Source organism: Adiantum capillus-veneris, chromosome 17, assembly GCF_014529385.1.
Source record: "Adiantum capillus-veneris isolate H3 chromosome 17, ASM1452938v2, whole genome shotgun sequence".
NCBI lineage: Eukaryota > Viridiplantae > Streptophyta > Polypodiopsida > Polypodiales > Pteridaceae > Adiantum > Adiantum capillus-veneris.
Window position 1 is genome coordinate 72,681,392 of NC_140947.1, and position 24,965 is coordinate 72,706,356.

At 43.3% G+C, this 24,965-nt stretch overlaps 1 protein-coding gene across 4 annotated transcripts in view; it reads right to left on the reverse strand.

The window, feature by feature from the left end:
• LOC147437468 (uncharacterized) overlaps positions 1 to 24,965 on the reverse strand; it is a 112,633-nt gene that overhangs the window by 38,571 nt on the left and 49,097 nt on the right. For 3 of the 4 annotated variants that reach the window (XM_086487005.1, XM_086487004.1, XM_086487006.1), the window contains exons 2-3: positions 12,331 to 12,415; positions 3,877 to 3,947 (exon numbers count right to left, since the gene is read on the reverse strand). In XM_086487005.1, coding sequence (XP_086343131.1) covers positions 3,877 to 3,947; positions 12,331 to 12,415 — 156 coding nt within the window. Of the gene's footprint in view, positions 1 to 3,876; positions 3,948 to 11,620; positions 11,653 to 12,330; positions 12,416 to 24,965 lie in introns of those variants that run through there. The other variant, XM_086487007.1, reaches the window with a different exon arrangement.

Below are 24,965 nucleotides of genomic sequence, written 5' to 3' on the forward strand. Positions count from 1 at the left end.
ACTCAGATAAATTTGATTGACAATTATCTGAAACATCACGTGCAAAAATCAAGTACGCAGAAAGATGATTTTTAATTACATAAGTGATGGCCGAATTGATACGATAGGGAGAAACTCTCCTTTAAGCTTTACATCCAAGATGCGAGTTTTGCCTCTATGCTGCGGGGTGACCTTCTTGTTGAAGACATCCAACATTCCACGTACACGGAACATCCATGGGATTTTCAACAAAGCATTGCACCCTTCTAGTGGCATGATGTAAAATTCTTTTGTGTCCACATACGACTGAATATGTAGACGCAACTTTCCAATGATGGGAGTAACATACTCTGAATGGCTAGGACATGCCAAGCATGCCTCTGCTGTGTACCCCATCTCTTCAACAACTTTCCAATGATCGGTGTAACACACTCTGAATAGCCAGGACATGCCAAACCTGCCTTTGTTGTGTACCGCATCAACTTTGATGCCCAACTTGATAGCCAACTCTGGTGAGATAAAGTTTTCCTTCGCACTTGGATTAAAGAAAACAAGTGTTGTCTGATCCCTAACTTTACCCCACGCTGCATAACTCATTGGCATCAGTGTTTGCCCTATCACCCACCATATATGGCACTAAACCAGCCATGGGTTTGGGCTTCTTTCCTTTCTTGTCCTCTTTGTCCTCTAAGTCAGCTGGCCTCTTCTTCAGTGGATAATCTGCAACAAAATGACCAGGCTGCTCACAAAGAAGCATTTATTCTCAGCCATTAAAGCCTTCTTCTCTTCAAACAACTTGCACACAAAAGGCTTCTTCGTTTGTTCTTAGCTTGTCCCCCAGACGCCTCGACTGAGTCCTTGGCCCATCCTTGGCTTATTTTGACTTTCAGGAGCCTTGGGACGCTTCAGGAGTTGCTTTTGCAAAGGGCTTCTTTGCTGAATTTTTCTTTGACTGGCCCCCTTTCATGTTGCTTTGGAATCCACTATCTTCTCCCTTCAACGAAGCATGACCAATGTTGGCAACTTCCATAAGCTGAGTAAGGGTGGCCACTCTTTTCTTTGTACAATAGTTTCTGAGCCCTTTAGGCAGCCCACAACAATACTTCTCTATATGCTCTGCCAATGGCACAAACCTGTAGGAAGTTATTGAAAGCAACGCTTTACAAAACTTCCGGTTGTACTCCTCTAAAATTTTGCAAGTAGCCGCATTGAGTTGGTGCCAATCTGTCATGACATCGGCTTCAAATTCATTTGAGTGCCATGCAGATGCAAACATTTGTTTGGAGCAAACCCATGTGGCAGGTGCCTGTCCTTGCATCAACAATGTCGTCCACCATGAACGCGCATTTCCTTTTAAGAAAGTGATAGCTTTCCTAACCTTGGAGGCTTTTGTAAAATCCCCCCTACATAACCAATATCAAACTATTGGAGGAAAGTAAGAGCCTTCGTCTTGTCCTCAAATCCGTTGAGAGTATCAAACTTCACCACTACACCATCTTCTTTATATGGCTTTGACTTTTCCAGCACTGCCAAATTATCATAGGGAAGTGTCCGCAAGGGATATCTGTGCCCCTTGACCAATAGCATCTTGGCTTCTTGGTGCCATATTTGCTTGCTAATTTGAAAAACCATCCGTACCAAGATTGCCTTGTGACACCCCAAACTGGCCCCAATTACATTGAAACTCTTATTGTAAGCCGATAGTACCATACATGGGGTTTGGCATCATGCCTTGCATACCCCCAAAGACTATTCCTGGCACGTACTGTTGATTTCCAGGCGCATAACCAGCCATGCTTTGAAACGCAAATTCACCCCCAAAATACCCAGGATGTACCGTAGGTGGTGGAAATACCTGATGCATAGCTTGGAAGGTAGTTCCTTGTGCATTTTAACCAACATTTGGACTCTGAAAGGTGGCTAGCTGAACTCGTATAGCCTGAGGAATTGGCATCCTAGCCACTTGCTCGTGGATAGAAAAAAATTGCCTTGGAGCCCCAATTGACTCCGCAACATGCGAATGCTCCCTGCCCTACTGGGAGTCGGGACACATAAGGGACTTGGGTTTGAGCCTCGACGGGCTCTACTAGATGAGAAAGTTGTCTTGCCTACTATGACACTAGTGGAGCTTGCAAAAATTTCCATAAACATAGGATTCTACACGAACCGAGTAAACACATTCACAACAACAACCAACTGTGTTTTGAACGCATCCTCCTCTAGTTGCCAAGTCATAAACCCTTGAACTTGTGGCGCATTCACACCAATGAAAGGTACAGACAGTGGTGGCGTGAACTCTCGCCAACCTCAAACGCTCGAGGAACAGCTTGTCTGTCTTGTGAAGAGGAACCCTCATCTCTGGTGTCATTCATCCAGTCAGCCATAGTGGAATTCCAAATACCTGTGCTTTGTGTCTTTGCTCAAAACAGACGAAGGCTCACTTCTTGAGGAAAAAGTAATGTTGTCCAGGAAACTGAACCATGAAACCGGCTTGTAGCCTCACTAGAGGTCGGTAAACTTTGTCTTTCACCCGATCTATATGCTATTAAACTTCACTTATACTCTATGAAACAAAGAAACTTCACGAATAGACCTGTGACTAGAATTCAGTGACTTGAATTCAACACTTCAAAACAAACCACGACTTGGTAGCTAGAGTGCTTCCAAGTTGATAGTGACACCCTGTTGGCCCCAAAGGTTGGTGCCCCTTTCGGTATTTCTTTATTCCAATTAAACTTTGGAGAAAACTTGTAAACTTCTAAGAGCTGTCCCACTTTTATTGGGCTGAAAATGGCCTACTCTAGCCCACTTTCGACAGCATAATGACAGTAGAAGTCTTCACAGACAAAATCCCCATGTACTATGTGACTTTCGACGCGCATAAGAGCACTTTTGCAGACCTGGTGAGAAAATACAGCACGCTCAAATCTCTGTTTTTTGCCTCTAAAATGCACCGGAACACCTGTTTCATAGTTCCCTATCTTCCACGAAGCTCTTGGGACTTTTAGGCTAAAAATGAGGCAAAACCCTAAACCTACAGAAAATTACAGCAAGCTGTAATTGTCTGTTTTGGGCTCGTTTCGCGTGCCGGTCGCGTCCGTACAAGCCGTCGAGCTCCCGCACCAGTAGGGCTACTCACCCTTTGATTTGGACGAGATTTCTAACGAGAAATTTCTCCAAATCAACATGTACCTACTTGGGATTGGCAGTTAGCTAACTCAATACCTGTGCAAGAGGCTCTTGCCTTGGCAGTCGCGCATAAACCCACAAAACTGTACATACAGATGAATAGCCCTTGAGTTGGGCATCACGATTCTGTATTCATAAGGGGAAAGAGGTGCACGAAAGCAGAATCATCGTGCTACACAGGACAGAGGAGAAGGAAAGGCTCTCTCTAAGGCATTCTATCAGGTGCTCTAGATAAGTCCAATAGGATCCACAACCAAGCATCGCATGCGTAGGAACATAATGGCATTCTTGCTTGAGACAGGTCGAAGTCCCCACCAATTCTTCAATCTCACCATCATCAGATTGATGCTGGAACGACCTATGCCATAGCTTCTGAGATGACGATTCACTGGCCTTTATCATTCTATTGATTCTTGGGCTCCTAAAAGTTCAGTCCACCATCTTTGTTCTTAAGAGAATTGCAAGTTGGAAATAAGACAAAGTTGGTGTATGTGTAGTAATCTTGCTCGAAAGCATAAGAACGACACACACACACACACACACACACACACACAAAGATAACAAGCATACTTACTAGAATACTATTTGTTGTGCTTGTTTTGCCAAAGTGTAAGCTAGTCTTGACAGACGTGTTCTCTAAAAAAGAATTATGCTGCCGTGCAAGCTAAGATAAAGGGGTCCAATCTAGTTTGAAGATAGCAAACTTACAAATTTTTGTTCCAACACGCGAACTTTATCAATGTTGCCTTCCACGTTCGCATCCCTTAGAGAATAAAATGCTATAAGCAAACGATGCCAAAGGAAAAATGATCAGAATGCTTCTATAATGATGAAGCATAAATTGAGCATATCAATTTAAAAAAACTCAAGCTTCTTCAAAAGTTTTCAGCTTTTAAACCTTAATCCCCTAAAATGACAAACCACACCCTTACACACACCCGCACTTGCACACATCTGCACCCATGCGTGGAGGTCCAGACATCGAAGAAATGAACAGATTATTGAAGAAACACTTTTAGCTGCACAATCAGGGAAAGTGGTCTGTCTTCCGAAAATGGATGCTAGTACATATAGATTTTACGTCTTATGGGGTACAGGTGTGCCTACTCCATGTGGCATCTACGTTAACTCTAGGATATTTTGATTAGCAAACATCCTTTTAAGTCATGCGATTGAAGTGTCCAAAGCCTGTCTTGCATCCTCCTTTGTCAGCAGCCTTTTCATACACTGCAAAAATCCACAACTACTGGTAATGTTAATAAGGCCAAACAGCAACCTCCTCCTGATCACTCATCAAATGTGTATGACAAAGGTAGCGGAAAACTAGATATAATTTGCCTCCATCCTTGTCGGCCAACCCAAACGGCAAAGATTCTATTGTCAATACTCAACGAAGGTTGGAAACAACCTAAGAAGCTTCTTAAGCAACGTCAATCTTTTCTTTCCAAAAAACTTGTTCTAGAATCTATGGTCTCCTGAAAACAAATCTTCCCGAAAATCATTGGCCTGATATAAATCGATTGTTGATGTTTGGAATAAGATACTCAACTCGTATAAGAAACCATGACACATGATTGATGTGCCCATAGGTGCATAGATGAGCTTTACATTCTCACATATCTTTAAACACTTTTGTACATACTACATATGCCAGTTTTTCTAAAATGCATGTGTAACATGCTCAATAGCAACACACTAGCAGAAATTACAAATAAACTGAACTATATATATATATATATATATATATATATATATATATATATATATATATATATAGAGAGAGAGAGAGAGAGAGAGAGGAAGAAGGTCGAAACAATGCGGTGGAGTTCCACTTCCAGATGCACTAGCCCCAAAGACTGGCGCCCCTTTGGGTATTTCTTGCCGATCAGAGAGGTACAACTCCCGAGGATCCAACTCTCCGCGACTCTACGTCCATATGCTTTGCCAAAGAGTGGCCTCAAGGGCTCCTTTTGAGCTTACATGGGATGCTAAAAGCAAAGGCCCCAAAAGCATCCGATCCAAAAGCTCTTGCCCCAAAAGCTTGCTGCTCAAAATCTGCCGCTAACTCCAGCTTCCGAGTTTTATGGGATTTCGTGAAGTGCCACGCTAGTAAGGTCCCACAATTTGTGCTTACATCCATACAACCACGTCATCAATTTGTGTTTTTAGGGTTTAGGCCCCTCGGCCAGGATGTCCAGGTTGGTCACGCTAGAGTTTTTAAAACCCTAATCCCTTGTGTGCCACGTCACTAATTTGTGACATATCCCCCTCTTGAAAGAAGAGTAATCGCCCTCGACTATGCCTGCAAAATAGACGAAGGATAAAAAGTTGCTCAATAGACCCTGACTCTATGTACGCATGCACTAGATTGCACAGTCATTAAACATACAGGTCACATTTCCGTAGAGATCCCAAATACAAATCATGATCATTGTAACGTATTTAGCAATCACATCCAGACCATGTTGATCTTTTCATGGATGCCTTGATTCGCTAAATCTTGTCAATATCAGATTCATATCCTTTCTCATATTTCAAGCAGACATACCAATGACCATCCCAAACAAGATAGTACATACACCAAGCATTTCACAACTCAAACACTTAGTTCACACTTAACACCGCGGTGCAAACATTCAATCTAGTCATCTCATCTAGTCCAAAACTCTTGATGCACCTAGATTTTTCTGTAGCCATCTCATCCACATAGAAATCTTAATGCACTAGGATCACATTCTTGAGTCACTTAGCCATCAAATCCAGCTCTCATCGATCTTCAACAGATGTGTCATCAGATCAACATCAAATGAAATCTTGCAGACATTACGTCCTATTCAACACATTACTCAAACAATACCCATGAAAGAGTACATGTAACAAGTTCAGTCTTGAAAATTTCCAATTAAATGTACATCTTTTCATAAAGACATTCCACAAAGTATTGTCAGCCTATCAATACCCCAAAAATCTCATAGAGAAATTAGTGACTTTACTTAATCTAGGCAATCTGTGAAAAAGGAGTGGAGTGGCTCCCCTTTTGTGTAGCATGTGTCACCAGGAGGTGTATTTTTCCTGTTGCCTTCTATAAATATGTACTACATATTTTTATTTATTTTATTTTTACTTGTTTTCCCCGAAAGCCTTGAAAAGGTGCAAGTGGACATTGCATGGCCAGTGTGAAACGGTAGCGGCCGAACAGGTTTCTCACAATCGAGAATCTAGGTTGGTCAGTCTGGGATTGGTCGGGCCAATTAGCACTGAATTTTGATGAGTATGGAAGCCTGTGTGTGCCAGAATGGAATTTGGGCCACTTGGCATGTCACTTACAACTTTAAAAGTTGGTGGGTGCTAGGAATTAAACCAAAAGGAGAAAAATGGACACTTGTCAGATTTAAAAGCTCCAGAAGGACACCTCAGCAAGAGAGGGCACCCAAATGAGAGTGGAGGATAATTTTTGGATCAAACCAAAAGGAGAAAAATGGACACTTGTCAGATTTAAAAGCTCCAGAAGGACACCTCAGCAAGAGAGGGCACCCAAATGAGAGTGGAGGATAATTTTTGGATCAGTGTACATCTATAGTGTGTGTGTTGGTAGTGGGTGCAGGTTCACAACTTTAATGGAAAGCTTGCCTTCTCCCTTGTCTCATGTAGCGCGACGATTTGCTCTCGTGCATCTCTCTCTCTCTCTCTCTCTCTCTCTCTCTCTCTCTCTCTCTCTCTCTCTCTCTCTCTCTCTCTCTTTTGCACATATGGTAATGCCCCACTAGTTGGGCTTCTCAGTTGACCATGTACAGTTCTCGGGGTTTTATGCGCATTTGCCAAGGCAAGAGCCTTCTGAACAAGTACCAGATTAGCTAATTGCTAATCCCCCATAGGTAAGCACAGTTCCATCACAAAGGATTGCAAAAACGGAGAGTTTTCTCACGTGAAAACTCATCCGATTCAAAGGGGTCCCATTGCGTGTGGGAGCTCTTGGGACACGCGCGACGTGTTCGCTCCACTCAAAACGATCCAAAACAGAGAATTACAGCCTGGTGTATTTTTTTGCAGGTTTAGGGTTTCGCACCTGAATTGCACGAAATCACCGGGGGGGCCTCGGGAAGGTCTTGAGATGTCACAAACTGCTGACGTGTCAAGCCACTTAGAACGGAGCCAACCTACAAATCCCGGCCGGGGGACCTAAACCCTAAGAGAAGCAATAGAAGCAGCAAAAGAAGTTCCAACCAACTTAAGGTTCCCATCCGATGGGACCTAAAGTAAAGCAGCCCACACATACAAAAAACGCATAGAAGCTAATGACGTGGCATCCTATACAGAAGTTCGCATTTTGCGCTGGCTCGCTTATGTGGCAGATTGTACGGATTTTCGCATTTTACGCTGACTCTAGACGTGGTAGAGCTGTACGAAATTCCGCATTTTGCACAGGCTCGCTGACGTGGCAGATTGTACGAATTTCCGCGTTTTACGCTAGCCGCTGAAGTGGCAGAGCTGTACAGATTCCTGCTTTTGCACTGGCAGCTTTTAAGAACCTGCTTTTGGGTCAGTTGCTTTTGAGTTTGAAAGATTTTCATGTAATCGCTTTTAATGGTCAAGGGCCTTTAAATATGGGCCAAGGGCTCATTCTTTGGCATGCTTCCTGGAGAAGGTGCAGAGGATGGAGTACCAGCAATGTATTGAGTTCAAGCAATATAGAGAAATACCGAAAGGGGCGCCAAGGTTTGGTTCCAGTGCTCTCTGGGGTGGAACTCCGCCACTCCCCGTCTCGTGTGTCGTGCATCTCTTTCAGTTCAGCTCTTATTGAAGTTCTAGAAGTCTGTTCAGTCTGTTCTTTTCCGTTGGGACATGGTGCCCGTCTCGTGACATGAGATGCTTATGCAGGGCTTTGAGCACCTGGCAGTGACAAAACAGGGAATTACAGCACGCTGAAATTCCGTTACAGCTCATAGGAAAGCTTCTAAAATGCAAGGGAATCTGTCCTAGAGGTGTACTTCTAACCTACAAGGGTTTTGGTGCCGTTATGCTGCCGAAATCAGGTTGCAAACCTGCAATTTCAGCCCTTGACAGGTTTGGACAGCTCGGTGAAAGTTTGATCTAAGTGTTTGGATCATCTATTTTCAATTGAATAAAGAAATACCAAAAGGGGCGCCAATCTTTGGGGCCTATAGAGTGTCGGTTCTCATGTGCGCAGTGACGATCTAGTCGCTAGACGCATCAGTGCTCTCTTTTCTTCTCAGTGCTCTGTGTATAGTACCGCCCTCTACTGTGTACAGGCCGGTTATAGCATGCATCGCACCAGAGTCAACCTGCTAATGCGAAATGCATTTAAAAAATAGACACTACTAAAAATCCAACAGCCTCAAGATACAACTCTAGAATTGAGGAGAATCTGCAAAGTCCTCCTCCTCCATCCAATTTGCATCAAAAGCCAAATAGTTCCTGCCCGTGACCAAATTATTGGTGGACTAGCTTAACCTTATGTTCTTTTTCTTGTGCCCTAGGACCTCATGCTCCCTATCCACTAGCACATCATTGTAAATGTTCAGAACTCTCTGATATATCATCAGATGCATCCTTTATTTCTTTCTTTGGACTCATTGCAAAGATGTATCCCTGTTCACCACATCCATAACACTTGCCCTCTTTGAAATACTCAGCACACCTCTAGTCTATCAATTTCGACCGGTGAATTTCTTCTTCTACTTCTCGCCTTTCTTCTTCTCCTTGGAAGACTCCTTTCTAGTGGATGTAGACACTGGCTCGTCCATTGGGTAAGGCAAGGAGCCTAAATGCATGAAAAATCCGTCCTTTGGGTGTTCCATGAGCTTCTGAATGCTCATTAGGCAATCTGCAACAAAACTACTCCATCGACTTCAGAAAAGGGATCTTCCAAAAAGAAGCTACTGGCAAAAAGGTATTCCAAAATCATTGCCAATACGTAACCAAGGAATTGACTTTCTTCATCCTCAGATGGTTCCAAGCCGTGATGACGTCCTATTCGTACTCCTCGGTCAACCATGCTGAAGTGCACAGTTTCTTGAACTTCACCCACATTTTCGAAGCAAGAGCAAGGTCGACCACCATGTCTAAGCATTGCCCTTAAGGAAAGATGCTGCCTTTAGTACTTTGGAGGCTTCAACAAAGTTACCCCCCAAAGAAATTGGTGTCAAATTGTTGTATGTAAGCAAGAGCTCGATGGGAATCCCTGAAGCCTAAAAATTTGTCAAACTTTACTGCTTTTTCCCCGTTGAAAACATGTCCTTGTCTTCTCCCAAATCCTCAAAGAGAGGCTTGCTTCCATTAGAATCTCTCTCTTTTCTTTCCGATCCTCCACTGAGAGTGGAGTGCTCTTTAGTCTCCCGTGTAGTCGGGGAAGGGGTGTCGTCTCTATCGGATTTACTGCCAGAACCCATGTGTGGTGCAGAAAAGGATTCAATCCGCCCTAGAAGAAGGGTCATTTGAGCTCAAATACCATTGTAACAGGCTTGGACACTCCAAACGAGAAATCCATAGCAACACACAAACAGAAACTGCAAATAAACTAAACTTGAAGAGAGAGAGAGAGAGAGAGAACATGAAATGACAAAGTTATCCTTCCAGGTACACTAGCCTCAAAGACTAACGCCCCTTTCGCTATTTCTTTCTTTATTGCCAATCACAAAGGTACAACTTCCGAGGGTCTAACTCTCCGCGACTCTACGTCCAGATGCTCTCCCAGAGAGTGGCCCCAAGGGCTCCTTAAAAACTTACATATACCTTAAAAAGTTCAAAAAAGTTTGAACTCACGAATTATAAGAGGGAATAAAGCACTCATAAAACTATAAAAGCAAGGGACACAAGAAAAGGGGAAAAAAAAAAACTAAATCACTTTATTTGCTACGAAACAAAACTAGATAAAACAAAACATTATTAACTTAAAAATGTTTTTAGAAAAGGCATGTGCAAAATAAGTTGACGCGCGGTATTGTTTTAAAAAATTATTGTTTGTTGAGAGAGAAAATTAGTTTACTTGGCTAAAACTTAAAACAAGTACTCAATTAAAAAAAAAGGATAAGCCATCTTAAAAACTTAATCCTAGAAATCAAACTTCACACAACAACTTCTAAACGAACAAATTCTTAATTCCTAACGCAAGCTAACTACGAAATCAAAAAATGAATACTACTACAAACCTATGAAGAAGAGGCTGCAAATAACCAAAGAAGAACAAAGATCCAAACATGACAATATGTGACCTCAACTTCGCTGCTTGTCCAGACAGGAAGAATAAGATTATCACCTTTATCATGCATATACCTCGGGTACAATAGCTATGACATCCCTACTCACGTTGTCAGTGCCCAAGAGTAGGTGCAGGTTTGTATAGAGGTCATTCATGCTTTGAACGTACTCTACAAAATAAACGAGCTGAGTTTCTATCACCCTCCAAAGGTGATGGGCATACTCAGCCATGATAAAGGCTAGCATTTGTCAAGCTAGAGTAAAAATACTAGAAGCGCTAGAGATCAAAACAACAAAATAGTGTGTTACTAAGTCAAACAATAAGTGGGCTTTTAAGCTCCCCACTTCTATTAAATTTACTACTGATTATCTTGAACATTCCAAAGGAAGAAACATTCAAGATAAAGAAAAAGCAGATTTACTAGACCAAAGACGAGAAAATCTAAATAATTGAGAGCAAATGACACCGTACTTAGCTAAAAGAGAAATGTTCGAAGTTCAAGCCAGTCTTGTTGGGGTGCTTCTAGTAGGTGTCGTGCTTGCAAAAAAAAAAGTGTCAGTTGCTTCGTGGCAATGTTGTTGGCATGTATAGAAGAATCAGGCCCATTTGCTTTGGTACCGTCCCTCTTCTCGGGCATTGTTTTCGTGCATTTCTAGTTGCCTTAGCATAAGGTTCCTTTCTCTCCATTTTGGGACAAGCGTCCAATTGTTCGGTTTGCCTTCCTCTTCTATGGATGCTAGTGTATTCTTCATTTGGGACATGCGTCCTATTGTTCGGTCTGCCTTCCTCTTCTATGGATGCTAGCGTATTCTTCATTTGCGTTCGTTATTGGGCTTTGTGGTCAATTTGGAGTTTTAGGAATTATCTCCTATTCCTTCAATCTCTGAGAAACCTTTTTCTTTTTGCTGCAAACTTTCGAGCTGTTTTTTAACTGCTATAAGTCGACCACCGTCTTGGCCCTTTTCTCCAAGATCCAGCTGTAGGTTACACGTTGTAGATTATCTTCTTTGTGGGTTTTCCCTCACCTTGAGGTGTGCGTTGTGTTGCAACACTGCAGTGGTGAATATGCCTATGAATGTTTGTGTGCATTGGATCATTCCATATGGAAGTTGAGTCTTAAAGTCTACATATGAATGTCAACTTTAGCCCACATCGAACATATAAGCAAGAATAGATATGAATACACCGGCAGCCAATAATATCAACTTGAAGGCACTAATCATAGATGAATACCTGGATGCATTCAGGAAAAAGCCCAAAGTACCCTACAAAGAAAGGTGCAGGTATCAACATATGCTCCTACACAGCCATCTCACACACCAACACTGCAACACATGACCGTACATAAATACAAAGGTCTGCAGACTAAGTTTCTATCACAGTTCCAAAAATACAATGTGAAGTAGGCAGCAAAGAAGCCTAATATGAAACAATTGCATTATAAGTATACAGTGACTGAGATGGTACACGACGTTGATTGAGCACTGCACCCTTAAGACAGAAAGAGAGACAAAAATTGATTGGTCACAACTTGGACTGAAACTTGGCAATCAAAAGTCTTACTCCACATCCAAACATGTTTTAAGAGATCATTACGATCTATAAAAGAGCAATTAATGTGACTTTAGCTCCACAAATATATTAATTAGAATTTTTTCCTTTGATTCATGCAAGAAAACAATCAATAAATCTACGATCCCCAATCAGTTGCATAGCATCTGAAGAAAAGGAGGCAAGCATTTGAAAAGAAACAAAATACAAAATCAGAGTCGTAACTAAAACCATCAAAGTTATCAGGGAAAAATCTTCAGCACGTCTTAACAGATGAAGTGCCAATGCAAATTTTGGTATACTTTCATTTACACCAAAAGAACTTGATCCAAAAACCTGAACTTGGCTACCACTCAAGTATCAAGCACAGTGTATAAGGATCTAATGGTTACCTTCATCAAGTTGGTTCAACATAGCAGCTTCTCGGGTCGCATCCCTTGTCCCCACAAGTCTTGTACCCTTGAATGCAAGATGTTCCTGTAACCAGAAAATACAAATTCAAAGAAGAAAAAACTTCACTGCAAAGGCTCCCTGAGAAGAAGTAGGTTCAATTGAAAGGATCTACCACATTAGGGACTTGAATTCCATGTTCACCCAACCCAAGAAAATGGTAAGTTCTCCTTATTATGCAAACATAAGCCCTTACTTTATCCAACTAACGAAATACACAGAAGTAAAAATCTAGAATTTTCTTTCGGAATTCATGAATAAAGAATGCAATTACTAAAACTTGATTTCATCACATGCTCAAATGGACCTTTTTTAATGAAAAGCATTATAATGCCATGATTGAAACGAAGTAGGTTAAGTTGTTGATCACTAACATTTTGAAATACGAGGCAAAGACAGTATAACCTCACTTCAATGCTCAAATAAGGTGATTTGCTACATCACAAGCAAACCTTTAAATAGCTCCAATAACGACCTTCACTTTACTTTTTCCTTTCCATTACACCATTTTCCACCCAACCATCACAAAAGGGTGAAAATGGTTGCATAAAAATGTACACGTGTTTGATGGGAGTTGTTACACTTCGGTGGGCATCCAGCAACACCAATGTAACATGTCGGTCCAGTTTTCAAATCCAATGCATCAATACGTTGTGAGATACGGACCTCACCTCACAATACCCTTAAACTATGTGTTTGCAAACGTGCCCATTTGTGCACTTAAAAGTCAATATACACATACTTTCGAGATTTGGCATGTAACCACAAGTCACTGACAAGGTGGTGAAACAAACAAATAGACAAACACAACACGAACTGAACTCGAACAGCAAGTATTGGAACTGAAAAATTGGAGATAAGAGACAGTGGGATGGAATTCCCCACTCAGATGAGATGGCCGCTAGGATAGGCGCCCCTTGAGACTTGAGCAGATACAACTATTGGGGAGTGGCTCTGCAAGCTGCAACCATGCACTGTCCTGAAGAGTGCTCCAAAAGGCACTAAATGTAAAGGCACTGCCAAAGAGCAATGGCTAACAGAAGCTGGCACCGAAAAAGCTTTGTTTTTAAAAATTGGTGCCTAAAAGCTCTTGGAAAGTCAACTTCTTTCATAATTGGCGCAAAAGCAACCTCGTGTCCTATCTCATCCACACAACCGTACGGAATGCCATGTCAGTAAATCCACGATGTGACATGGGCCACAAATTTTGAGGATTTTCTCTTGTGAACTTTTGAGTCCAGTGCACTAAACTCAAGGATGTTCCTGACACTTCGTGCACCCATTGACCTACAAGACTTCAGGTTTGGTTCTCTCGCACAAACTTGAAGGGGACTTGCAGCATTCTAGGTCCCAAAACCCCCATAAAAGCAGCTATGGGCCATATCTGCAAGTTCATTCTGAGTTCAAATCTTTTCGATTAGAGTATTTAAACTCTAACCGCTTGTCCTCTTGGGCAATTCCCTCAGGTTGGGCACGCCACGTCACCAACTTGTGACATTCCCCCCTCCTGAAAAAATTGTAATCGCCTTTGATTATACCTGCAAAACAGCCAAGGGACAAAAACTTTCTTCGGTAGACACTAGTAGACGCCGACTCTATGTACTCGGGCACCAAACTCCACAAATCCAGCACTTTCACAAAGACATCAATCACATTTCCGTCGAGGGTCTCAGATACAAATCATGATCATTGTAACATATTTAGGAATCACACGCTGGTCATGGATATCTCGATCTACTGAATCTCGTTACTAAATCAAATTCTTATCCTTTCTTTTCATATTTCAAGCAAACCATGCCCATGAACATCTCCACAAAACAATACATTCACAGAGCATACAATTCACAATTCAAAAACTTAGTTCACACTAAACAGCCAAGTTTCAATCGTGCAATCCGACCACCATCTAATCCAGAACTCTTGATGGACCTAGATTCTTGTGTAGGCATCTCATCCTTCCAAAACTCTTGATGCACTCACAACAGTTTCCAATCATCTCATCCAAATAGAAATCTTAATACACTAGAATCACATTCACTTCTGATTCACATAGCCATCACATCCACATCTCGTTGATCTCCAACAGATGTCTAGATGCACTAAGTTCGAATCATTCATTAGAAAAAATGTTGCAAACATTTCATCTTTCCAACACATTCTCTAACAATACACACATGAAAGAGCACATGTTATCAAGTTCAATCTAGGAAATTTCCCATTCAACATAAGTCACTCTACAAAATACTATCAACTTGTCGATATCCCTAAAATCTCAAGGAGAAATTAGTGACTTTATTCAATCTAGGCAATCTGTGACAAAGGAGTGGAATCGCTCCCCTCTTCTGCAGTCCACACCGCACTAAATTCAACCTGTTGATTCATCGGTAACTTTAGGAATAGATACTGCTAATATCTAAAAGCTTCAAGGTACAGCTCAAAATTAAAGAGAATCTGCGAGGTTCTCTTCCCCCCATCCACTTTGCATCGAGAGCCCAAGAGTGCCCTTGATCAAATTATCGGTGGACCTAGCTTACTTTTTTGTTCTTCTCGTGTGCCAAAATCAGCCCCAAATGAGTGAAAAACCAAAAAACAATAAACCGTCTCTTTTCGTTACAAAAATTCAGCACCAAAATGTCACGTGACACATCCCAACCCTATGTGTCCGTGGACAAGCTACACCACAGCAGGGTTCAGTCAGTTCAGTCGGGTTCAGTCAGTTCAGTCAAGTCTAGAATAGCAGTGATCTGGCACTTTTATGAGTCTATTCGTAGACCGTGCATGCCCACTCACTTAGCATAGATGCATATCCTCCGGTTGCACACAGCATGATCATCGGAATTCCCATCAGAATCCATTAGCATCAGTTAGGGGAATTTTCCAGTGCATTTAGCCTATTTTCCTATTTATTGGGATTTTCACTTATTATTTTTAAGTGACTTTCCAACAAAAGTAGGTAGGGCAATTTTGCTAAGTTAATATATAAGCAAACCCAAGTTAGCACTTTCTGGCAGAAGAGACAGTAGGAGCTACCCGCTCAACAGGCAACTTCTCAGCAGTACCCCCCTCGACATCAAGATCCCTCGCCATCCACCTCCCATGCCTGGCGTTTTCTCCCACAGTTCACAGATCAGCCATCGCTTGAAGTCCTCCCCCTTCTGGCGGTAGTCCCACCTGCAGATCAGCCCCAAAGGCATAGCGTTTTGGACTTAGGCCATTCAGCCCCATCCTCAACGTTTGAAGATCGTTAGCACATCAGATCTGCAGCACTTGGTAGCGTTTTCAACAGCATGAACCTCAGCCATTGCTAGCGTTTTTGCAACAAGTCTGCAGCTCATCAATCGCAGCCATAGACCGCAGTTTCCCAGCGTTTTTACATCAGCTTACTAGCGTTTTTGACCTGCACAACCAGCGTTTTCAGCACACAGTGGTGGCCTTAAAAACGCAGCCAAAGGCCTGGTTTTTGCCAGCGTTTTTATTCAGCCCTAAGCCCCGACAAGGACAGACATTTTCAGCCATAAGCACAGTACGAAAACAGTCATTTTCAGCCCTAAAACAGTCCAATAATTTCAGCCTAAAGAAGATCACAGATTCAGCCATTGAGTCGTCGTCGTCATCGCCGTCGTCGTCATCGGCATAGTCCCATTGCATCAGTCCATTGCATATGCATTGTACACCTTTGTGCAATCAAAGAATAGACCACTCGCCGACGAGTGGGGCCTTCGGAGGAGGTTTTACAACCTCTCGGTGTCGTATCTCTTCTCTCTCCTTCTCTGAGTCTCATTCACTTGCACGCACAATATCCACTCACTTTGTTCGTGATCATAGCACTCTCCATAGACGGAAAGCTCTCTCTTTCCCTAAGAACTAAAAGGAACCTTGAGCAATAAAGATCACTAATCTTGAGAAAATACAACATTCATTCCGCTGCACCTAACACAAAAACTCGCACAAATCACCAATCCAATTTGAGAGCACGTCGTGGCTCTGATACCATGTCAAAGGTGCAGCGCATCTGCAACCGCAAGTAAACCTCCTTTCGAGACCGGGCAACCAATCGATCTATCGCGACAGATCTCCTCGTAGACGATCTCCTATCGAGTACCACCCACCGAACAAACACACGTTGCAATCTACAAAAGTGGATTTGCATCAAGGGACTCAACAGGGAGGGGAAAGCTAGCGCTAGAGAGAGAGAGTGAAACGAAAGAGGAGAGTGGATCTCCCGGCTACAGGGACCGCCTACAGACATGCGTCGAACAAACCACCCGACCATAGCCACCACCATGCAGCTCCCCTATGCTAGGGCCAGCGTCCGAGGACGTAGGCGTGCACCTGTAAGACCGAGCGTCCCATACCACCCGAACTCACCTCCTCAAGGTGACCTCCCACACTCCTAGCCTCGCGGGCTAACCACTGGCACTGCCAGTGGGGGTTGATAACTGCAAATGAGGCCTTAGCCTCCCTTTTGTAATAATGGCCGGCCACACTGGCCGTGTTCACACTACGTCCACCCCGGACACTGGACGCCCATCCGACGGCGTCTGGGCTAGATCCCCTCTCCCAAGAGCGGGACATAACATACTTCCCCCCTTAAGAACCATTGATGTCCTCATCAATGAAGTGGGGATACTGAGCTTTTAGAGCTCTCACTGGTTCCTAAGTAGCAAACCTTTCAGATTGACTTTTCCGTTTAATTAAGTACTCGTCATAAGCCTTTTGGCGCGAATGACGGGTACGATGATCTAAAACTGCCTCTGGTTCTCGAGGAATATACTTGGTTGGCATATCTTGCCATACATTTTTCTCGATAGGCACAACAACGTCGGCTTCGCCCAATTTTACTTTTAGGGCGGCTGACATGAAACATCGGATGTACACTAACATCCGAAGGAAGAGCCAGTTTTTAGGAAACTTGGGCAATTTTCTTTGTGATCAAGAACGGACCACAATATCTAGCTGAAAGCTTATAATGCTTTCCTGTTCGCATAGTCTTGGAATCCTTGGGTATCTTCAGATAGACCCATTGTCCCACATCTAGAGTCCTTGGAGATCTCTTTTGATTAGCATAAGTAGTGACTCGATCACGAGCCGTTCTTATACTATCCTTGGCCAATTCGAGCATTTCTTGCATGTCATACAGGAAATCACGAGCTTGGAGTTCCTTGACTTTCTCTAAGCCAATAGCAATTGGGGATTTAGGCTCAAATCCATACATCAACATGAACGGGCTAAATCTAGTAGCAGAATGCTTGCTACTACTGTAGGCGTTTACTCTGGAAGATACCTTTCCCAATCAGACTGCCTGTGAGAGACATAGACTCTCAACATGTCCTCTAACGTCTGATTCATCCTCTCAGTTTGTCCATCGGACTCAGGATGGTCAGAAGACGACATACTCAACTTCGTCTGGAGATGAGCGAACACATCTCGCCAAAATCCGCCAGTGAACTTAGTATCTCGATCGCTGACGATATCTTCTGACAGACCATACAACTTATAAAGCTAATCGACAAATAAAACCGCCAACTCATGGCTTTTTACTGTCGACTTCGTTGGTATAAACTTCGCCATTTTTGTGAGTCTATCGATCACAACCTAATAGCGTCATTGCCCCGACTAGTATTTGGCAAACCAACGATGAAGTCCATGGAAATACTCTGCCACTTGGCATCTGGGATTTCCAATGGATGTAGCAGACCAGCTTTCTTACGACGCTCTGTCTTATTGACCTGACACTGAGCGCATCGCTTCACATAGCTCTCTATGTAAGAGCGCATTCTTGGCCAATAGAAATATCGCTTGACCAAAGCTAAAGTTCTCTGGATGCCTGGGTGCCCAGCGCTAGGAACATCCTGGCATTCGCACAAAATCCTTTGTCGAATCTCATCGATTTCCGGCACGCAGACTTTACCATTTCTGAACAATAGTCCACCTTTAATGAAATGTTGTCGCTATCTCGTCTCTCCAGCACGACTCACTTGGGTCTCCGGATCACCTAAGCCTGTACGCGAGTCATGCCCCGCTTCGACCTCGTTCCATATCTTGCCAAAATGGCCATCCGAACGACATAGCCCTCGGAGAGAGAGATAGAAATCTGTCGAGATTTTAGCCATAGACAAGGCATTAACCTCAGGAATCCTGCTGAGCGCATCAGCAACTCGATTGCTGGATCCTTTTCTATAACGGATCTCAAAGTCAAACTCTTGCATAAGCTCAACCCATCTAGCCTTCCGGCCTCTGAGATCACCCTGATCACAGATATAGCGCAAGGAGTGATGATTTGTCCATGCAACAAACGTAGAGCCATAAAGTAGTGCCGCCATTTCCTCAAGGCATGGACTACGGCGTAAAGCTCCTTTTCATACGTTGGATAACGCATCTCAGTGTCAGAAAGCTTCTTACTTTCAAACGCAACAGGACGTCCATAATGGTATGATGCTGCACCAATAGCATAATCACTAGCATCCATTTCACCCACAAACGGTTTGCTAGGATCCACAATGTGCAATATTGGCGCAGTAGTCACCAAGTGCTTTAGTGTCCGAAAGCTTTCGTCGAGATGCTCATTCCAGACAACAGGGAGATTATCTTTACGATGAGGACCCTTTCACCCCTCCTTTTAAAAGTTGCGTAAGCGGAGCAGCAACTTTAGAGTAATCCCTAATAAACTTGCGAAAGAATCCAGTAAAGCCTAAAAAGGACTTTACTTGGCATACATTCTGCAGAATGGGCCAATTTCGCACTTTATCCAATTTTTCACGATCGACGCGAATTCCATCGCGAGTAATGATGTGACTCAAGTACAAAAGCTCTTTCTTAAAGAATTCACACTTAGAAGCATTAGCATAAAGCTTCTCAGTTCTCAATACTTCGAGAACAGCGCGTATATGCGTTAAGTGCTCAAACAAACTTCGACTGTAGATCAAGATGTCATTGAGAAATACAACAATGAAATTGCCTAGAAATGGTCTCAACAGATCATTCATCATCTGCTGAAACGTAGCTGGAGCATTGGTCAAACCAAAAGGCAAGACCAAAAACTCGTAGTGACCATAACGCGTATGGAAACCTGTCTTAGGAATATCTTCCAGTTTGATCCGTATCTGGTGATAGCCTGATTGTAGGTCTATCTTCGTAAAATACAACGCTCCATGGAGCCGATCTATCAGATCGTCCATACGTGGGAGCGGATACTTGTTCTTCACAGTGAGTTTATTCAACACTTTGTAATCCACGCAAAAGCGCACAGTGTTATCCTTCTTTCGAGAAAGTAACACTGGCGCTCCCCATGGGGATTTACTTGGCCGAACAAAACCCCTGTCAAGATAATCTTTCAGCTGTCACTAAATCTCGTCCTCCTCGGTTTTACTAAACCGATAAGGTTGCTTTAAGAAGGGCTGACTACCAGCCACTAACTCAATGCCATAATCTACTCCTCTCGAAGGCAGCAAGCCAGGAGGTAGATCATCAGAAAAAACATCCTTGAAATCAATCATGATTTCTTGGATAAGGTTGGATTCGTCGGAATCCCTAAGTTCAACAGAAGAACATGAAACATCTTTACGAAATTCAGTGACAGAAGTACAAAGCACTAATGAATCAAGCCAAGCAAATGGTACACATTGATAAAAGTCAATATCACAAGACTTTCTTTCTTCATACATTTCCAAAGCAGTAACAACTGGTATTGCAAAACCATTATTTACAGACTTCTGATTACAAAGCGACACGGATACATGAGGCATGTATTGCTTAACAAAAACAAGAGAGTGATGTACATAGTCTATATACAACGAGTCTTCTTTATCATAAAACCATGGAATTCCTAAAATAACATCTGCTCTATCCAGGCGCATGATGTGGAAATCTAGGTTCTTTTTGTAATCAGCAAGCTCGAGCGACAAATCTGGAACCATCCGATTCCATACATCTGTATCCTCGCCACGAGCCATCTTCACGAGATACTCATGGTCACTCTCCCGCGTCCGCAGGCTCAATTTCTGCACCAATTTTGCATCCACAAAATTGTGTGAGCTTCCATTATCAAGGAGTACGGTCACGTCGTGACCATTGATCTTCTCGGAGAAACGGAGAAGATCGTGCTTATCAAACACTTTGGTGCTAAAAGTACAGTTAGTGCATGAACTGTGCGCTAAATGATGGATTTCAACTTGAACAACATCAGCATTACCTGAGATCTCGTAAATTTGAACTGAAGGACGACCTTGCGGTTTCTGTATCTTCTTCTTCTTCTTGAGGCAATCCTTGATTTGGTGACCCGTCTAGCCACATCCAAAGCAAGCCCCCTTCTTCATTGCATCAGCAACTGAAGCATTCTTGGCTTTCTTCTTCTCTTGAGAAGATCTCGACGGTGATTTGGACTAATGCTGGAATCGGGGTCGCTTCCTCGAAGCACCCTCACCGGATTGATGGTCTGCAGTTCTTTCTTCCCATAGTTTGCTCCATTTATCAAATGGAACGTCGTGGCCTATGCCACTGCATCCTCGACATCAGTCGGGGCTTTGTCCTTGATTGAGGCCCAACGGTAATTCTCATGCAATCCCAACAGGTACATGTGCACAACGTGCGTAGAATCCACCTTGTAGAAGGTGAGCGCTTCTTTAAAAGCTGTCGTATACTTATCAAAAGACAGAGTATTCATCGAAAGACTCTGCAGTTTGGCATACGCTTTCAAAGGGTCCATTTTGGTGAATTCCCTCTTGAATTTCACACAAAAATCAGCCCACGTCGTAGGCTTCTCTGTTATGTCGCGCCACCAAGTAAGCACCTTACTGCGCAAATAGAGAGGAACCGTCTGAATCCTTCATCATGCTCCCCATGGAGATCAAATTACGTGGTCCACTGATGCAACCAGTTATTTACAGCCAATTTCGTACACTCTTTCTCCTCCCCTCAGAAATTTGTAGTTTTGTATGGAATTGTGGCGGTTGGACCACCATGTGAACACCCAAAAGCAGCAATCTGCGTCTGCAATTGTTGGAAATGGGTTTCGCCCTCAGAAATATGCGCAGTCGTCGACTGAGCCATATTTTCGAGAGTAGAAAGTCGGGAACTGAGCCCTTGCATGACCCCTTTGAGAGAGACCAAGCGAATGTTCGTCTAAACGTTCGCGATTTCCAGAGCAGTAACACGCTGGTCGAAACTTTAGAAAGTACTTGTAATCCATGTGAAGAGAGCATGCGTGAATGGAATTTGAACATTACCTGGCGCATCGTCACGCTGCACATCCAAGATGGAGGAATCCATGGCAAAGTGCGTGAAAAACTAGAAGTTTCACGCGAAATTGGGCCTTTTCTAAACTTTTCGATTGCGAAAAGTTGAACTTCGAGGAGCTCTACGCGTCGACGTGAGCGTCGGAAGGCGAGCAAGTGATGGCGGGAGAGTGGGAGCAAAAGTGGGTGGGAGAGAGCAGACTTGAGAGAGGAGTAGGAGAGCTAAAATGAAGTTCTCTGTAAGTTTCTGCAAGTCTTTGTAGTGAGTTTTAATAAATGACAGGTTTCAAACCATACTTTAAAAAACGCAAAATGTCCTGGCCATTTAAAATAAAAGGCCCCTTAATAAAATGAAACAATCTGTCATACAGCGTTAAAAAAAAACCCACACAAAGAGACCAGCGTAGAAAAAAAACTATAGCGCTTAAGAAATCAAACACCTGCAGATGACGCGTGGAAGGGGGAGAGAAAAGAATCTAGCGTGTGCTTGCTCGTGCTTGGCACGCAACAAAAAAACCACATTGGCTAATTCGCTCACTTTCTCTCTCCTCTTGCGCTTTCTCTCTCTCTCTCTCCTCTTCTGCAGCGCAAGGACTCAGATGACAAGAAGTTTTTTGCTGCATACTGAGAGCAGCCCCCTCTCTTCGCTCCACACTGGAGGCAACAGAGAAGGAGAGCCAAACTTCTTCTGTCTCTCTCTTTCACTCTCTCTCTCTCTACGCTTCGCACAGAGAACATTACAGAGAGTTGTAACTGTATGCTGAATTTTAATCTAAAATCAGCAATTCAATAAGAAATTCACTAATTTTGTCAAAAATCGGTAAATTTAATGAAAAACTTGTACTTCTCATCTTTTCTGCCTGCAAAATTGCTGAAGTTTATCAAAAATCAGTAGAATACACATTAAATTTCACCTGCAAATATGCTCATGAGAAGAAAGTAATCGATTAGACAGTTATTTCATCAAAAATTACATAAAACAGTGATTATCCGACTCTAACCAGCCCGTAGGTGTGCACACAGTCCTTCGTGCAGCCAAGCCAGCTCTGATACCATGAAACGAAAGAGGAGAGTGGATCTCCTGGCTACACGGACTGCCTACAGACACGCGTCGGACAAACCGCCCGACCATAGCCACCACCAGGCAGCTCCCCCGTGCTGGGGCCAGCGTCCGAGGACATAGACGTGCACCTTGAAGACCGAGCCTCCCATACCACACGGCCTCACCTCCTCAAGGTGACCTCCCGCACTCCTAGCCTCGCGAGCTAACCACTGGCACTCTGCCAGTGGGGATCGATAACTGCAAATGTTCACACTACGTCCGCCCCGGACACTGGACGCCCATCCCGACGGCGTCTGGGCTAGATCCCCTCTCCCAAGAGCGGGACATCACACACACACACACACACACACACACACACACACACACACACACACACAAAGCCACGCACACAAAACGCTAGAGACAGAAAGAAATGCTAGAGAGAGGGTGTGTGCCCAAACGCTAGATATCTACATTGCTCAACATGCCAAAAATGTTTTTTTTGTTTTTGTTTTTTTTTTTTTTGGGGGGGGGGGAGGGGGGGGGGGTGAGGGGGAGCGAAAATGCTAATAGATGTGTAAACTCACTAAAAGTGCAACACACATTTAGTAGCAAAAGTGCAAAACATTGTAGACTCTAACCCCGGGAAACCCTAGGAAGAGGGTCTCGCCTCATGCCAACCTACCGGGTGGGCAACACTGTGGAGTGCATCGCCGAGAAAAGGTATGTCTACCTCAGATACAGCCGGGCACAGCCATAAAATAGCCCTCACTCCCTAATCTTCTCCTAGGAGATACTAAAGCCACCACCGGACCGGAATCTACGAGCAAGGATCTAAACTCTAACAACCCCTCTCAGCTCCTCAATGGGAAACAAGTCCAAGGGAGCTGGCATGAGAGAATAATGTTGATGTGGAAGCGGTCTATATGCTCCTTCCGGGCATGAAACACCACATTTCTCACAATGGCTATACAACTTTTGTTGTTAGAGTACATCATGATCATCTGGGAAATCCAATCTCCGAAAGTAGCCTCCATAACCACACTGACTCACATATAGCAATGCAAACAGCCTTGTACTCTGCCTCTTGGAAGATAAGGCAATTGTAGGCTATTTTTTTACTGCTCCATGAAATTGCTCTTGAGCCAAAAGAAAAGGTGTAACCTGTAGTCGATCATCGTCCATCTGGATCTCCCCCAGAGCTTGAATCACTCCATCCTCATAGAATGATCTTGGAGTCTGTACCTCCAACCGCATAATAAATGCCTAATGACTTGGTCACCTGTAAATACCAAAGAGTAGAGCCTGCTCCAAATGTGACTTGGTAGGTCGCTGCATCAAAGAACTAAGAAGTCTCACTAGGAAACTAACGTCAAACGGGATGTTAAGAACCCAAATAAGAGAATAAACCAGTTTCCGATACTTTGTAGCATCTGCTACATCTCAGGGGTCATACTGTGACAACTTCTGATTGGGATTCATAAGAGATGAAATAGGTTTACACTCTCATACCAAATGCTTCCAACAACTCTTGGACATAGAGATCCTGAGAGAGAAAGATGCCCCTCTCTATTTGCCATATCTCCAATCCAAGAAAGTAGTGAAGCAAGCCGAGATCTGTCATCTCAAACTCCTTAGCCAAGGTCTCCATAGTATTTCGGATGTGCTCAACATGGCTACCTGTGATCACAAGATCGTCCACATAGAGGTCCGACACCATTGGAACAATCTCATCCCAAGAAATAGAATTCAGTCGGCCACTGTAATCAACAAAGAATAAAAATTGGTATACCGAGGAGGTAGCTGGGCCAAAAGCTAGATGGCCATGTCCTCAAAACTGATAAGCTTTCCCATATGAAGTATCTCTTACTAAAGCTCTTGCATCTTGTTGATGTGATCCCTCATGGATGACTCCAATCCAAATTCCTCAACTGCACCTCTAAGGCTATACGCTTCATTGGAGAGACTCTAAAGAAAGCCGATCCCAAATCAACTTCGCGTCCTTCATCAATCGGTTGTGATTGATGATTGATGGTGTACTATTAAGGATTATGAAGGATCAGATTCACGCATTGACACGCTGCCATAACTTCACTGTCGCACAATCCTTTGGCTTTTGAAAGTTGCTCGATACAAAGCCTCCAACATCGTAAGAGTCGAAGACCACCATCATGGTCGCTTTCCAAATGGCATAGTTTTCACCATTCAAGCCAATCCCACGGAAAGGTAGGGAGGGTAGGTATCTTGATTGGTTGATCACCTACACCGGATTAGAACTCGGACCAATCTTCCCACCTCCTCT